Here is a 17628-nt window from a genome sequence, read left to right on the forward strand (position 1 = left end):
GGGGAACTAAGGCTTGGAGAAGCCAAGTAACTTTGCTCAAGGGTCATATAATTAGTAGGAAGCAAGGCTGAGGTTCAAAACCAGGCCAGACATCCAACGTGCTGAAGCAAGCTACACCCCATCTCACAGGAGAAGCAAAGACACGCCTGGTTCCTTGTCCCAAGCACTCTTCCGGCCCATTTCCTCCAAGATAGTACTTGCTTGGTTTGACACTTTCATCAAACAGGACCCCTTGTGAGCACACGGCCATGCTCTGGTGAGCAGCCTGCTGCCCTGTCCACCTTTCTGGGTGGCTCTCTCTCTACTAACCTTGGCTCCAAGAACATGACTGTCCAGTAGCCCCATGGCAAGTTCTGGGGTTTCTCAGACCTGAAGGTGAGCATTTTGAGCTCCAGATATGAAAGGCAAGTCCTGGGTGTTATGTTCATGGGAATCCTAAGAGCAGCACTGACTGGAGGGCTAAAGGCAAGGCCCATCCACAGTTCACAGACTTGAAACATCAATCCTTCAAAAAGGGTGGGAGGAGGCCAGGTGCGGTGGCTCACTCCTGTAATCCCAGTACTTTGAGAGGCTGAGGCAGGCGGATCACTTGAGGCCAGGAGTTCGAGACAGTCTGGCCAATGTGGTGAAACCCTGTCTCTACTAAAAATACAAAAATTATTTGTATTTTTGTGATGGTGGGCGCCTGTAGTCCCAGCTACTTGGGAGGCTGAGAATCACTGGAACCCAGGAGGTGGAGGTTGCAGTGAGATTGTGCCACTGCACTCCAGTCCAGGCAACAGAGCAGGAAAATGAAAAAAGGCAAAGGTTTTCCTAAACTTATTAGCAAGAGACCAGGTTTGTGGAGAACCAGGCTCCTGGAACGCAGGAGGCAACAGTTTGGATGTCCCGGGAGCAGCAGGTGGAGCATCCAGGGAATCCAGAAACCCACAGCAGGCAGGCTGCCAGGCATCTCCAGAAAAGGGACCAGAAAGCCTTTTGTTCAAGAAAAGATTCCAAGGCCGGGCACGGTGGCTCAAGCCTGTAATCCCAGCACTTTGGGAGGCCGAGACGGGCGGATCACGAGGTCAGGAGTTCGAGACCATCCTGGCTAACACGGTGAAACCCCATCTCTACCAAAAAATACAAAAAACTAGCCAGGCGAGGTGGTGGGCGCCTGTAGTCCCAGCTACTCGGGAGGCTGAGGCAGGAGAATGGCGTAAAAACCCGGGAGGCGGAGCTTGCAATGAGCTGAGATCCGGCCACTGCACTCCAGCCTGGGCGACACAGCGAGACTCTGTCTCAAAAAAAAAAAAAAAAAAAAAGAAAGGATTCCAGTCTAGAGGGCTGGTAAGCTACCGAGAGCTAAAGGCTCCCTTGCTGTGTCTGGTGAAAGGAGGACAAGAAACATGGTAGGAGCTCTTGGGAAAGGGCTTGGTTTCTCTGAAGTCAAGAAACACAAAGAGAAAGAGGCTCCAACGTCTAAGCAAGGCCCAGGGGATCAAGCAGAGCTTCCTAGAGCTGATGAAAGGGCTGGGGTGGGGTTCTGAGGCCCAGTGAGGTGACACTGGCCCCTGGGAGGGGCCAGTGCAGGCAAGGATTCCAGCAGGAGAACTGACAGGGCAGAAGTCCCAAGTTCTTGGCCAAGCCTCTGGTTCGAATGGTGGGCTGTGGATGAGGTCGGGGAGGATGTCAGAGGAGGTGCTGGCACTGACGTGGCTGCCCAGGGGTAAGCCCAGAAGCTATGGGAGTCTGGAGAGGGTGAGAGGAAGAGGTGCAGGGCTGAGTGTGACAGCACCACCCCTTATCCGCTCTAGCTCTGTCCATCCAGATGTGAGCTCTGGGGCAGGGGCTTACCTCCTCTAGGCTTCCTTTTCCTCAACTGTGAAATGGGGTGACAGTGGAAAGACCTCAGAGTTACTGTGAAGGTATTTAGTTTTAACCCCCAGTAACAGCCTGAAGAATGGCTCCTGCCTTAAAGAGAGAGAACAGGATGGCTTTTTACTAAAATGTGCCAGGATAGGGCACATCTCTGCCCTATCCACCCTTCCAGATACTGCCTCTACCATACTCAGTCCTCAGACAGATGCTGCTCTCCTCTTTGAGAAACAGAATTAAGGCACAGAGAGGCAGAACCTGCCCATTACTATCACTTGTGCATTCATTCATTCAACAGACATTTATTAAGCATCTATAATGTGCCAGGCCCTGGGGACACAGAGCTGGAGAATGTACAGTCCCTGCCCTCAAGGAGCTCACAGTCTGGGGGACAGACATGTAAACACATGAGTTACAACGCGCTGCGTGAAGTGTGTGGCAGAGGTATAACAAAGTGCTGTGGGGCACAACAGAGCGACCAATGAACTCTTCCTGGGCAGGGGTCAGGGAAGCCTTCACAGATCAGTCAATAAATACAGTGCCATGGGAGTGCCTTGTGCACCACGGGCACTCACATCTCAAATGCTGGTCCACTGGAGGCCCTTGGGCTGGGCGGGAGCAAGGCCTACTTCTACTTCCTCAGGACAACTTCCCCACCTCTGTCCTGGGACCACCTGCCCGCCTGGGCCTGCAGTGACTGAGGACACTGCTCCCACTCCAGGGGCCAGTGACAGAGAGCAGCTATACAGAGGGCCCACCCCGCGGGATCCTTGACAGGAGCTGAGACAGAACAAACTGCTGCGTGTCTCCCTACCCTGGGAGTTGTGATATTCCTGGTAACATCTCTGAGCTGGTCTGTGAGGTCACTTCCTCTCTTAACACTGTTGAGGAGACTCCAAACCCTCTGTCTTTTGCTTGTCTTCTCATGTCGATTGGGCACCGGCCATTCTCAGGCACCAGGGCACGGCCCACACGGGTGCCCCATCAGACAGGGCTGCCCACAGCAGCCTCCTACACCTGAACTGGGTTTCTCTGCACACTCACAGCCGTCTCACCAGCTCAATGAGCTGCTGGATGTTTTTGTTTTGGTTCGACAGGCCGTTCCTGATGTTTTCGAGTAGGCATCTCTTCAATTCAAATATGGCTTCACTGTAGGCCAAGCTCACTGCGGCCATGGGAGGTGCTCCGTGCCACAGGCCAGGGATGTGCCAGATGTGCTGCTTCTCAGGGTCACAGAAGGCCAGGCCTGCCAGTGCCCGGAAGCCGTCGCTCTGTTTCTCCATCTGGGCTGCAGCCCTGCTCAGGTCACCAGGTGGATCTAGGAGCTGTCTCTTGTCTCTTGGCCTGGGGCCGGCAACAGATACATCATGAAGGTTCTGGTATACAAACTGGTAGTTGGGCATGTGCCCCGTTTTTTCTAACCTCAGAAATGCATGCAGAATAGCTGCTGGAATGTCCTTGGTTTCAGCTAGGCTGATCACGGTGACATTGCTCAGTCCCATGAGCAGAGTGGCCAAGGAAGCCTCCAGCTCAAACCTGTCCCCAGCTGAGGTCAAGGCCCCACCTATCAAGCCCCCAGAGTCTATCACCAGGATGTGGTCACAGCCCAGGTCCTGGCTGAAGCCCTCGGCCACTGTGATGAGCTGCATGAAGGCCCCTCGAGGACTGCAGCTCTTCCCTGTGGCAAACCGCAGCCCAAACATGGTGTTGAGGAGTGTGGACTTGCCCGTGCCCGGCACCCCGAGGGCTGACAGAACCACCAGCCTTGACCGTCTCTCCAGTCGGACGTGCAGCTCCTTCAGGAGCCCCGTGACCCAGCGGACGGGCATGCTCAGGGTGCTCCCATCGATTAGCTCCAGAGGCAGCCCTGTCAGCAGCAGCTCCGAGGCCAAGCCTGGGAAGTGGGCAAAACGCCTCTGGCCTGCTGGCAGCCTCCCCGCCTCCACAAGACAGCTCTCGGCCTCATAAAACTGTCCCATCTCCCGCAGGAAGTGTTCCACCCCCAGGGGCTCAGGCCAGAGCGGCTCCCCCAAGTCTGTGGCGCCCCCATGCTTTGGTCTCAGGGTGAGAAGTGTCTCCGGAGGCTGTCTCAGTCGTGGCTGGGCCACCCGTGCCAGGCCCCACTCCATCCACCTCAGGAAGTACTGCTTCTCACTCAAGGAGGGGCTGCTGATCCCCGAGATGAACTCCTGCACCCCCGAGGAGGGATCGTGGCTGTTCTGCTGCATTCGAAGTTCTAGCAGCCGCCGCCTCAGCTCAGCCCTGTGCTTCTCAGGGGGGTCCACGGCCCACTGGAGCTGGCAGAACTCCTTCTCCACTTGGGCTGCCTTTCTCCAGGGGTCCCCCTGCAGCCTCAGCTCATCCCTTCTGTAGGCATCCGAGTCTTTGATTTTCCTGGTAATCCTCTCCATCCGGTCTTTCGCTTTCTGACACTCCTCACAGTCCTCGTCAACCTTTAGGCCGAGCTTGCGGGCTGCGTGCGCCATGTCCTCCACAGATACCCGCCTGCAGGGTGCCCGCAGCACATTCCCAACAATGGCCCGGATCCTCTTCACGAAGCTGTCGCTGTCAGTGCTGCTGACCTTCACCAGGACATGTGAGTGGTCTATTTTCAGCACAGGAATTAACTTATTCAGAAATCTCAGGTTTGTGTTGCGCTTCCCACGGTACGGACTCAGGATGAAGTAGTATTTTGTGGTTGACTCCTTCATGGAGTACAGCAATTTGTATTCCTTCTTACTGATATTGTCAGTCAATATAAACACAGCGGAGGAGATTTCTGTCAAGAGCTTAAACTGCAGCCAGTGAGACCCGATGTCACCTCTCAGGTTCAGAAAGGTCACAGGTTCTGGAAAAATGTCCAAGTCCTCCCTTCCGCTGGGAAAAAACCAGGAAATTTCTACCAACCCATCCGAAATCTCCCGGGCATTGGTGCCCAAGTTGAGGTCCCGATGCCAGAAGCAGTCCCACTGCCTGTGGCCCGGGCTGAGGACGGCGTTGAGAAGCTGGGACTTGGAGTTGCTACTGACATCCATGCGCACAAAGGCGAAGGCGGGCGCCCTGGACAGGACCACGCTGTCTTCCCGGAAGCTCCCCACGCCCCTTGGGGGCTGGGACCACCATGTCCTCACAATGCCCCGCATGGCCCACAGCAGAAATGTATGGTAGTGGTTCTCCGAGTCAGGCAACACGAGTGGGAGTGCAAACTGGCAGAGGGCCATTTTCAACACTATTTCTTGTTGCAGGAAACTGTCTGAGGAGATCAGCAGGGCACAGAGAAGGTCTAAGGGGTTCACTGGCGTATCAGGGGTAGGCAGCTCAGAAAAGGAATAAATGTCGGCAGCAAGGTCGTCAGCTGGGTCCCAGTAGATGATCTCCTCTTCCATCTGGCTCTCCTTCTCCACAGGCCTGGCATCTGGGAGCACGTCCAGCACCATGGTAGTATTCCTGGCATCAGCATTGAGGGCCTGCAGCTTCCTGAGGAAATTCCAGGGCAAGTCTTTGGGAACCTGAGGGGCCCAGTTCTTCATACTGTCAAAACTGATCTGCAGAGAGTCCTGAAGGCTGAGTTTCTGGACCTGGTACATCTCTAGGCCCAACAGTGACAGCATTTCTTGAAGCCTGCTTCTCTCCACTGTGGAAAGAAATGAAGACATAAGTGCTCACCCTGTGTTTCTGAGCTAAGGGCCAGGCAAGAGCTGGTGAGGGAGAGCCCAGTAGGATGGGGAGAGTGATGACCCCCTTCAGAGAGCAGAGTGCAGGCACAGGAGGCTCAGGGTGTGCTCAAGGCTGACCTGAGACCAAGGCAGGGCTGGAACCTGACATCAAGGTACAATAGGTACCAACCTAACCACAGACATATGTAACATTAAACAAAAGAAAGAAGAGAAATAGAGAAGCTACATTTAACAATTGGAAGAGTTCTTGCAAAAGCCAGATTTCTGGTCTTTCTAGAAACCTGTAAGATCTAACATTGAGCTCCAAATTAATTGGCTACAGTGAGCAGCACATGACTCCTAGAAGCTGAATGCAGGCCTCATCTCCCCACTGTGTCGTTTCTGTGACTCAGGGTCACTGGGAAGTTCCCACAGGAGTCATAATCACTGAATCACTCTCTGGCTTTCTAGTTAATGCTTTTTTGTTTGTTTGTTTTGTTTTGTTTTTCTCTCTACAAATAAGAGAATATTTTAAAGGAACTAGAAAGAAATCACTAAGCATAAAGAGTCAGCAATCATAGCTAAACAACCATTTTGCAAACCTGAAATCAATAATGCAGGTTTTCTTTTTTTTTTTCCCTTTCTCTTTTTTTAGACAGGGTCTTACCCTGTTACCCAGGCTGTAGTGCAGTGGCATGATTTCAGTTCACTGTAGCCTCAACCTCCTGGGCTCAAGAGCTCCTCCCACCTCTGCCTCCCAAGTAGCTGGGACTATAGGTGTGTGCCACCACACCCAGCTCATCCTTGTATTTTTTTGTAGAGATGGGTTTTTGCCATGTTGCCCAGGCTGGTCTCAAACCCAAACTCAAGCAATCCACCTCTCAAAGTGCTGGGATTATAGGTGTGAGCCATGGTGCCTGGCTTTAATGCAGTTTTTAATTTTAAATGTATTAAAATATTCAGTGCAGACTGTTAGTGAGTACTTATTTGCAGACACTCAAATATCACCCTATACAATATAAAATCTTATAAGCTAGATGCTTGGAATAGTATTGCTACCTCTGAAGGTTCCATCCACCATCCCAGGTCTTGGCCCAGCACCTTCCTAATGTTCATGCTGCATATAATTAGTTCTCCTAAAATTTGTTGTTGTGGGCCAGGCGCAGTGGCTCATGCCTGTAATGCCAGCACTTTGGGAGGCCGAGGCGGGCAGATCACGAGGTCAGGAGATCGAGACCATCTTGGCTAACACGGTGAAACTCCATCTCTACTAAAAACACAAAAAAATTAGCCGGGCGTGGTGGCAGGCGCCTGTAGTCCCAGCTACTTGGGAGACTCAGGCAGGAGAATGGCGTGAACCCGGGAGGCAGAGATTGCAGTGAGCCGAGATCACGCCACTGCACTCCAGCAGCCTGGGCAACAGAGCAAGGCTCCATCTCAAAAAAAAAAAAAATTGTTGTTGTTGTTGTCTGAGACAGTGTCTCACTCTGTCACCCAGGCTGGAATGCAGTGGTGTAATCACAGCTCACTGCAGCTTAGACCTCCCAGGCTCAAGTGATCCACCCATCTCAGCTTCTGAGCAGCTGGGACTACAGGTGCACTAGACGCTTGGCTAGTTTTTGTATGTTTTGTAGAGATGGGATTTTGCCATGTTGCTCAGGCTGGTCTTGAACTCTCTGGCTCAAGTGATCTGCCTGCCTCAGTCTACCAAAATGCTGGGATTACAGGAGTGAGCCACCCCGCTGAGTCACTTTAAATGTTAATGCATGAAACAAATACAAATTCCACTGCCCTGCAGCCTTTTTTCCAGTTCCTTTCTCAAGAGAGAAAACGACGTGTGTGATGCTGCTTTAGATGTTTAGATAAACATGAAAGGAAACACTGGGTGACCCAGCCCTCTGCCTGTTTCCCAAGAAGGTCAAGTGATGGATTCAAGACCACCTCCCATTCAACCAGCAGGACTCACAGTGCTGGACACTCTGCTCAGAGAGTTCCACAGGCAGTGCAGCCACAGGACTGCCCCACAGAACATTAGGCGACCTATGAACTTGTTACAAAAACAAAAGAACTACATGGGAAGAATCACACTGTGGCAGAATAGGTGTTACTCAGCTTTCCTAGCTCTGCCTGAATGAAACTAGGAACACTGTTTTTCTTGTCCAGACATGGAACAACTTTTTATTTTTTAAGTAGCAAGGTAGTACAAGGCAATGGGGAAAAGACAAAGAAAACACTCCTGCCCAGTGTGTGGCCCTTGGCAGGTTGTTTAGAAGCTCTGGGCCCAGGATCCTGACCAGCAAATGAAGGCGTTGGACCAGATAAATGGTTTCCAAACAGGGCTGTACATTAGAATCACTTCAGGAACTTGTTAAAAAATGAAACATCTCTGGGTTGCACTTCCAAACATGCTAACTTATTACAGGCAGTGAGTATGTTGGGTGCTGGGGGGACCTGGTTACTCTATGTGGTTAGCAAGTTTCCCCGGGTTTCTTTCATTCTTTTTTTTGTTTTTTTTTTTAGCAATATTGTCAACAATGTATAAAGGGTTAATGAAGTAGGGCATCCTACACCTGAGTGCTCTGCCTCCCCAGGTGATTTGATACAGTCAGGTGTGGGAATTGCCGGCCTAGATGATAACCCCCTTTCATAGAACAGGGAGAAAAGGCAGAGAAAATGCTTACCTGTTGGAAAATCATTGTCCTGAGCCTCATTTGTACCATCTATGGAAAAAGCAATGGAAAATGAAGTGTCAATCAAATAATGCACCCTTGGCTGACACAAATTAATTGAAGCTAAACCTAGAACCCTTCTTTCTCACCAAGATGGCAACTTCTCCCAATTGTTCTAAATATAAAATCCTGGTTATCTGTCACTTTACCCACTCCCCGTCTAGCCAATCCAATCTGTTGCCAAATCCTGTAGTTTCTACCTCCATAACGGAACTCGCAATCATCTCCTTCCATTTCTCTCCATTCCAAATCTAGAAGAAAAAAGAAACCATATACATTTAGTTTCATCAGCAAGTTAGAGCCTTTCTGTCAAAAATTTCAAGTGCTCATGCCTGTAACCCCAGCACTTTAGGAGGTTGAACAGGAGGAGTGCTTGAGTCCAGGAGTTTGAGACCAGCCTGAGCAACCAAGCAAGACCCTGGTCCACAAAGACTTTTTTAAAAAAATTAGGGCAGGCATGGTGACTCATGCCTGTAATCCCAGCACTTTGGGAGCCCAAGGCAGGAAGATCACTTGAGGTCAGGAGTTTGAGACCAGCCAGCCTGGCCAACATGGCGAAATCCCGTCTCTACTAAAAATACAAAAATTAGCAAGGCGTGGTGGTGCATGCTTGTGATTCCAACTACTTGGGAGGCTGAAACATAAGAATTGCTTGAACCCAGGAGGCGGGGGTTGCAGTGAGCCGAGATCTTGCCACTGCACTCCAGCCTGGGCGACAGAGTGAGGCTATCTCAAAAACAAACAAACAAACAAACAAACAAATATTAGCTGGGCATGATGCCATGAGCCAATGGTCCCAGCTGAGGCAGGAGGATTACTTGAGCCTGGGAGGTCAAGGCTGCAGTAAGCTGTGGCTGTACCACTGCATTCCAGCCTGGGCATCAGAGCAAGACCCTGTCTCAAAAAGAAAAAAACACCTAACAACAACAAAAAATGTCAAGTGACAATACGGTGGCTGATGTTTTAGTGCTATTACTGGTTTCAGTTTTTCCTATGTAATGTTTTGCCAGCAAAAAATACATCACAAGATAGTAATAGCTACACACAAGACAGAGACTTGCTCTAGGATATATCTTTACAGAATTTTCTAAATTTTGGGAAAATAAACATGAATAACCATAAAACTTATACAGATTAACCTTTGATTTTAGAAACTATTTAAAATGTAAGTTGATAGAAATTCCTTGACTATTTAAAAATTCAGCACCTCCTATCATGTTATTTTTATTCCAGCATAAGAAATTTTTGTAATCACTTAAAATTAAAATGTATATCAGAGCACAAATACACCAGAGTGAGGTGCGAGGGGAGAGACAGTGGGGAAGAGTTGTGACTTACCAGTAAACTGTTATTTGCCCAAAGTCTCCAAACATCATGAAATGTCCATCAACATTAATATCTTAATTACAGAATGTGTTTAATGTAGTGGTAGTCAGATACTTATGTATGAAGGAAGACCTAAAACTCTAGATTTGCTTGCAAGTCCACAATATAAAGGAGAGAACAGCAGGCTTAGGAAGGAGGGAGCAAGGCTTTTCAGTGCATGTTTTGACTATTTTGACTTTGATCCAAGAAAAAGTAACACCTAGGTTTCAAAATTTACACACACACACACACATACACACACATATATATATATTTTTGAGACGGAGTCACACTCTGTCACCCAGGCTGGAGTGCAGTGGCGCAATCTCAGCTCACTGCAAGCTCCGCCTCCCAGGTTCATGCCATTCTCCTGCCTCAGCCTCCCTAGTAGCTGGGACTACAGGCGCCCACCACTATGCCTGGCTAATTTTTTTTTTGTATTTTTAGTAGAGACAGGGTTTCACCGTGTTAGCCAGGATGGTCTTGATCTCCTGGCCTCGTGATCCGCCCGCCTCGGCCTCACAAAGTGCTGGGATTACAGGCGTGAGCCACTGCACCCGGCCCCAAAATTTACATTTTTTAAGAGCTTATAAATCAAGATTCAGATATTTTCAGATTTCTGTTTTCTCATGATTTCCATGCAATCAGGTAGATAAATCTAACATTTCAAACCATCTTCTTTGATGATGTCTCTGGGAGATGGACATGTGAAAAGCAGGAAAGAGAGAAGAAGAAAATGGGGTCCAGGAAGCATGAGAAGATCAGAGAAGGCACAAGATCCACACACATCAACCACAATGCCAAGCAGTCCAAAGATTACATTATTCAAGTGAGGAAAAGCCATCAGAACAAATTCTCCAAGGAACCCAAAATGCCATATGAGGAGAGAAAATAGTTAGAGAAGAGAATGGGAAAGTCTAAAGATGCCAGAGATAGGGTTGGGGTGGTTCTGAGAGTAGTTTTAAGCCGGAGTCAGGACTAACCTCCAGACCCAGAGAAAATAGGGCCTTGCTTGGTTAGGGGTGGGAAATAGCTCTGATGTGGATTTAACAGGTGGATGAAGTCAAGGATGCACAAAGTAGCCAAAGACTGAGGGTTACCAAACTAAGGAAACCACTGACTAGGGCTGGGAGAGAGCCTGATGTTCTGCAGCCATCAGCAGATTGTGGGGCAGGGGGAAGAGGAGGCAGCAGGGCTCTAGGCAAAGACACAAAACAGCAAACATGGGGGGCCAGTGAGGGCTCAGCTCCATGAGCCAAGGTCTCCACTATACTTCACATTGGGTGGGAAGTGACCTAAGGATGAGATAAGCTCTGACTCTGGGAGTACTGGGCTCACACGGAACACAGGGACAGAGGATAGGCCAGGCCCTACCACCATGGTGAGCCCAGGAAGAACTGTTATGAGCCCATTGTTGGAGAACCCCGAGTAAGGCAATTAAAACCATTTTCAGGCCAGGTGGGGTGGCTCATATCCGTAATTACAGCAATTTGGGAGGACAATGCAGGAAGATCGCCTGAGTTTAGGAATTCGAGACCAGCCTAGGCACAATAGCAAGACCCTCATCTCTACAAAAAGTTTTTTAAAAAATTAGTTGGGTACAGTGGCTCACACCTGTAGTCCTAGCCACTTGGGAGGCTGAGGCAGGAGAATCCCTTGAGGCCAGGAAGTCAAGGCTGCAGTGAGCTACGATGGCCACCACTGCACTCCGGCCTGAGTGATGGAGTGAGACAAAAACAGAATGAGCTATGAAGTAGAATCTTCAGAATTGAGTAAGATAAATAAATTATATAGTGTGACTACATAAAGTATAAACCAGGCAAAGCTAACCTATCCTTTTAGAAGTCTGGATAATGACAGACGAGAGGTGAAGTGACTGGAAAGGGCCTTTGGGGGCATGGGTTTTCTTCAGCTTCTCCATTTGGTTTCTGGCTTGCATAGGTAAGTTCATGTTTGTGAATATTTCTAAAGCTATTATTCGGAGTACTTTTCTGAATGTATAGTATACTTTTTTTTTTTTTTTTTAAGACAGACGCCTACGCTGGAGTGCAGTGGTACGATCTCGGCTCACCGTAACCTCCGCCTCCCAGGTTCAAGCGATTCTCCTGCCTCAGCCTCCTGAGTAGTTGAGACTACAGGCGCCCACCATCCCACCCAGCTAATTTTTGTATTTTAAGTAGAGACAGGGTTTCATCACGTTGGTCAGGCTGGTCTCAAACTCCTGGCCTCAAGTGATCTGCCTGCCTCGGCCTCCCAAAGTGCTGGGATAACAGGCATGAGCCACTGCACCTGGCCTGTATAGTATACTTAAATACAACTTGTTTTTAATCCTATAGGCTTAAAACCTTGCTTTAAGTCTTTAAAATTAAGCATACGCTCAAGAGGAACTCACATAACTCATGAAGAAGAAGAGCTATAAAGAATAACCACTGGAAGTTTATTCAGTAGAGATATTAAAGTTTGGGGAAGAGCCAGTGTCTCTGTGCCTTGGTTTCCTCAAACGAAACAGGAATTGATAACTATCTTAGAGGTTATTGTTAAAAGTAATTAAGACAACCTAGCTCACAATAAGCATCCAATAAGGCCATTCCCTCTCCTCGCCCCATCCCCATGCTTTCTTTCCCATTTGTCTAGAACAACGCTCTCCAAGGGAACCTCCCAAGATGAAGTTCTCCATCTGCAATGTCCAAACTGCAGCCGCTCACCATGCAGGCTGCTGAGCAAATACAGCTAGAGTACTTAAGAGCTGAAGTTTTAATTCTGTTTAATTTTAAACAATGTGCCTAGTGGTTACTGTGTTGAATAGCATAATTCTAGACGTGGAGAAACTAAAGGGCTTTGGGCAATTACTGCTTTATCCCAATTCTGCTATAAGCCTTGACCAACTGGCCAATAATCCCCATGGTGCCTACCTTCCAGAATTTAAGTTCCATGAAGGGCTTTGAGCCTTTTCATTTACTATTGTCTACAATATCCCAATGCTCACAACAATGTTAATACATGGTAAGTACTCAAAAAATATTTGTTTAAATGAATAAAATAGTGATTTTTTTCCATAGAGCCGGGGTCTCACTATGTTGCGCAGGTTGGTCTCAAACTCCTGGGTTCAAGCGATCCTCTTGCCTTGGCCTCCCAAAATACTGGGATTACAGGTGTGAGCCACTGTATCCAGCCTAAAATAAAACTGCATTAACCAAAACTTATTTGCATATTTTTGTGGATTTTTGTTTTTGCATAACTCTATTAATATCCAATAGAACACATTATTTTTTTTTGGCAGTTAAAACATAGTTTATTTTTTAGCACATTCATTTTAAGAAGAACGTAATTTATGAAAGATATATCTAAAATGAGCTACTGGCTGGGCACAATGGCTCACGCCTGTAATCCTGGCACTTTGGGAGGCTGAGGCAGGCGGATCACCTGAGGTCAGGAGTTCGAGACCAGCCTGGCCAACATGGTGAAACTCATCTCTACTAAAAATACAAAAAATTAGCTGTGCGTGGTGGCACATGCCTGTAATCCCAGCTACTTGGGAGGCTGAGGCAGGAGAATCACTTGAACCCAGGAGGTGGAGGTTGCAGTGAGATGAGATCGCGCCACTGCATTCCAGCCTGGGCAACAAAGGCGAAACTCGGTCTCAAAAAATAAAAGAAAATATAAAATAAAATAATAAAAGAAAATATAAAACAAAATAAAATGAGTTAGTAAGAGAACTAAAGATATCTGGAGTGTGGCCACCGTACCTTAAAGGTGAATTTACAAAGGGTGGTGTTACAGCCCCACCCCCAAATCCTCAGAGAAAGAAAAACCAGCCTGTATGGATCACAACCAGGAAGACTACAATCCCAGTTCATACCTGTTTTCCCAACATTACATCCCTTTCACTCTCAGAAGTGCCCACTTTAGAAGATAAACTATACAGTCACCTTAACTATGACCTACAATGGCTGTTATGCTAAAATTGGGGTAATGTGTTTCTGTTAAATTGTGTCATAATCACTTGTTTAACTGAATCCTGGGAACACTTACTCCATTTTCTGGAATAAAGTGTTGCTCATAAAAAAACAAACAAAAAACACTATTTTGAATATATGAGGAATGCTTAGAAGACCCTTAGATGGAATCTTCTTGTAAAAGGAAAAATAAAAGCCTTAAGCTTATTTATTTTTGAGGTGCACAATCCCAAGTCCAGGGAGAGGCTGGAACCCAGAATCCCAAGGGGACAGGAGAAGTACTTCAGCTCCAGAGTGGGCCCACATCCAGTTCATCCAACTTTACCTGCAATGGCCACAGCTGTTCGTCTCTCTGATGCTTTTATTTCTGGGGCTACTTCTCCCAAATCTGAATGCCTGAAACAATTTCAGAAGAAAATTATAATTAAAATAATGGAATACCACTTTCACCTATCAAACTGGCCGCATATAAAATCTCTTGGAGAGCTTTTAAAAACTATAAACCCTGGGTCACACCCCAGATCCATGAAACCAGAATCTCTGGGAGCTGGTCCTGGGTATCACTGCTTTTAAAAGTGCCCTCAATGATTCTGATGTGCACCCACAGTTGAGAAACACTGGTCTAGAAAACCAGCACTCTCCAAAACTTCTGGCCAGAGCACAAATACAGCCATTCAGAAAGACAGAAAAATATACATACCCTTTGCCCAGTAATTCCACTTCTATCCTAAGGAAATAATTAAGATTTAGTTACAAAGATGTTGATGCCAGCTTTATATATAATAGCGAAAACTGATGCCTTTTAAAATCAAAGTGCAATAACGGAATTATGGTCGAATTCTGCAGCCATTACAAAATACGCTATGGATTTCTCTTGTGGACAGAAAGATGCTGGATGAGATGTTAGGGAAAGATGCTATGTTAATTAGTCGGGGGAAAGTCAGGCTACAGAAAAGTATACATAGTACGACTACAATTTAATAAAATTGTGTATATTTGTCTACAGGTATATATACAGAACTCTAGAAGAATGTTCATCTGAAGTTAACACTGTGGTCTGGAAGGGGTGATCCTGAATTATTTTTAGTAGCTATGATAAGTGTAGTCTAATTAAGAATAAACTATTTTAGGCGGCGTGGTGGCTCACGCCTGCAATTCCAGCACTTTGGAAGGCCGAGGTGGGTGGATTACTTGAGGTCAGGAGTTCAAGACCAGCCTGACCAACATGGTGAAACCCTGTCTCTACTAAAAATATAAAAATTAGCCAGGCATGGTGGCAGGTGCCTGTAATCCTAGCTACTCGGGAGGCTAAGGCAGGAGAATCACTTGAACCCAGAAGGCAGAGTTGCAGTAAGCTGAGATCGCCCGCTGCACTCCAGCCTGGGTGACAAGAACAAAACTCCGTCTCAAAAAAAAAAACACAACAAAACTATTTTAGATGTATCACAGGAATGAGCAAATGAGTAAATGTATTGATTCTGCCAGGAGCCAGGTTGCTAGCTAACTGTTCAAGAAAGAACATACAAACAGAATGGAGAGTTACAGCAGAACTTGCAGAGGCGCAATGGAACTGGAGGCACTCATGTGAACTGTGATTTCTATATGCATGCCTATGTGCATATGCGTGTAAGTGTGTAGATGTAGGTGCGCACACATATCTCTGTATGTATACGAGTGTACACATGCATCTATTTCCTAACTGTCCACGGAAAGGGCCAAGAAGCAAAGACACTGTTGTGGCAATGGGCATGCCTAGCACCCTTTAATACCTTCCATGCTAAAAGAAAATGGACTCCTTGGAGATCCTGAATGATGGCTGGGGCAAGGAAAGAACAGGAGGAGCCTGAGCATCTTATTTCAGAAAGTAAGGAAATGCTCGAAAACGTGATGGTCACAGGAGCTAGCCTGAGAAACTCTCCCTGGTCAAATCTAGGACAATGTGAGCACAAACACAGTAACTGATTTAAAACCATCGAAAACCAGCAATTAGTGAGTCCACACGGATAATAAATACATGGGCAGAAAGAGAAGGCTCTCTTGCTCACATCAGAACATGAAATGTGGAGGGGGATGCTGCAGTCAAAATAGTATCATTTTAGAGCAGGGCGTAGTGACTCGTGCCTGTAATTCCAGCATTTGGGAGGCCAAAGCAAGAGGATTACTTGAGCCCAGGAGTTCAAGACTAGCCTGGGCAACATGGCAAAACCCCATCTCAACAAAAAATAATGAGCCACTGCACCCTATAGCCAGTAATTTTAAAAATTATAACACCAGCCAATCTGTCAACTCGGGCTCCAGCCCGCTTCTAAGCCTTGCTAAGTTTCCTGTCTGTGCAACAGGCGGAGTCGGACCAAGACGGCAGAGAACAGCACTTCCAACGGCCCTACTCAGGGGTAAGGGAGCTCTCTGCAATGCAGTTTTTGAAAATTACTAATATCACTATATATTTGTTTCTGATTCCAAAAATAAGATACACACAAAATACAAGAAAGTATCATAAAAATGCTTTCCTGTCATATGTTTGAAAATTATACCCTATGTTAATCTGTCCTCTCCTCCTCATAATCTACTTCCATTGCTCTAGTCCATTCTATTAACAGGTAGAAGACTAGTGCATTTGCATGCCCCAATTTACTCCCTGATGACCAATGGCTCTTTAGTTTGATCTTCTTCTGCTGGAGCCCACCCTGGCCCTTAATTAGCATATTTACTGTACACACCCTACTTCCCTATTAACTTAGAATCATGACCCTTTCCCTATATCCTTCACAATGCTGAAAAGCATTCTACTTTTATTACTGGAAACAATTTTAAAAAGGTAAATATTCTCTTTGTATTCAGAATACAGTCAGAACACAGGAAATAGCCAAGGTCCTCAAGCCCCCAGGGTGTGGTGTCAGACACTGCCTAGGGGCCACCTGCAGCAGCTGCTCACCTTTCCCTCCTCTGGGCACTTCCCCACACAGACATCTCTCCAGGGCAGGGGTGACCTGATCGCCACCCTCAGGGTCCGGGGTGTCCACATCTCCTCACTAAGTTAGCCAGTGGAGGGGCTGGTTTGTTGTCTGGCAGAAAGAATCAAGTCCATGACCAACACCAGGGCAGCCATGCTATAAACAGCATGTGGCTGAATCCTGCTTCCCGCAGGTCTGCTGATGGTTCACTGCTCATTGTGAAGGCCATCTGTCTTGCTGATCGTCTAGCCACAGAAGACAGTGCGGGGTTAACTTTCCTTGTCTTCTCATTTTTCCTTTTTCATTTCCTTCTTTTTTTCTAACTGCCCAGCAGATCTTAGGAGCTTTTTTGCTAAAACCTGGAGATTCTGATTTACCAGACCTGGGTGTTCAGCACATAAGAAATTATCAACTAGGGGAAGTCACACCTTTGTTTTTCTGTTGACCTACCTCAGAATATGGAACTCCCTGGACAATCCATCCATGCCCAGAATAGATAGGGCAAACCATGTGGGCAGAATCCAAGTTTTGTTCTACATCAATCACTAATTTCTAGCAACAAAATTGGTTCCTCTGCTGGATGGTGCCCATAAAATAAGATGGCATAGGAAAACAATTCTGAACAAGGTGAGCACTAGACAAATACAGGTACAATTACTCACTGTATTATAATCAACAATATATTTTTAAATGTGGAGTCCTAATTAGGGAAAAGGAGTCAGGCTGGTGGGACCAAGGGAAAGCAAAGAGAAAGCACATAAGCTGTAAGTCTGCCTTTCTTCATGGTCCAGGACACATAATCCTCCTGCATAAATAAGTCACAATCTTGCTGCACCCAGCTAACTTCAGACCCTCGGCTGATAGAAAAATGCAAATTAGCTCACTGCAACCTTGGCGTTATCAGTACTGCACATAGCTCTCTCCAGAAAACAGCACAAGCACCATCCTATAAAATCCACAGCAAGCCCTTGTCTCCTCACAGTCAGCTCCTTTCTTGCTGACTTGCCCACTGCTTTCTTGCAACATAATTTCATACTTGTGATTCTTATGCCTCAGCCATCCAAGTAGTTGGGATTACAGCATTCGCTACCACACCTGGCTACTTTTTGTA

At 47.1% G+C, this 17628-nt stretch overlaps 1 protein-coding gene across 5 annotated transcripts in view; it reads right to left on the minus strand.

The window, feature by feature from the left end:
- Positions 1 to 2135: 2135 nt before the first annotated feature.
- The window catches only part of LOC105541933 (up-regulator of cell proliferation), a 50219-nt gene continuing 34726 nt past the window's right edge, over positions 2136 to 17628 (minus strand). For 3 of the 5 annotated variants that reach the window (XM_011983217.1, XM_011983218.1, XM_011983219.1), the window contains exons 2-6: positions 14264 to 14290; positions 13889 to 13959; positions 8443 to 8493; positions 8195 to 8233; positions 2136 to 5491 (exon numbers count right to left, since the gene is read on the minus strand). In XM_011983217.1, the coding sequence (XP_011838607.1) occupies positions 2898 to 5491; positions 8195 to 8233; positions 8443 to 8476 (2667 nt within the window). In that variant the 5' untranslated portion in view covers positions 8477 to 8493; positions 13889 to 13959; positions 14264 to 14290 and the 3' untranslated portion in view covers positions 2136 to 2897. The remainder of the gene's footprint in view (positions 5492 to 8194; positions 8234 to 8442; positions 8494 to 13888; positions 13960 to 14263; positions 14291 to 17628) is intronic. The other 2 variants (XM_011983220.1, XM_011983221.1) reach the window with 2 other exon arrangements.

This window comes from Mandrillus leucophaeus, unplaced genomic scaffold (assembly GCF_000951045.1).
Source record: "Mandrillus leucophaeus isolate KB7577 unplaced genomic scaffold, Mleu.le_1.0 Scaffold248, whole genome shotgun sequence".
NCBI lineage: Eukaryota > Metazoa > Chordata > Mammalia > Primates > Cercopithecidae > Mandrillus > Mandrillus leucophaeus.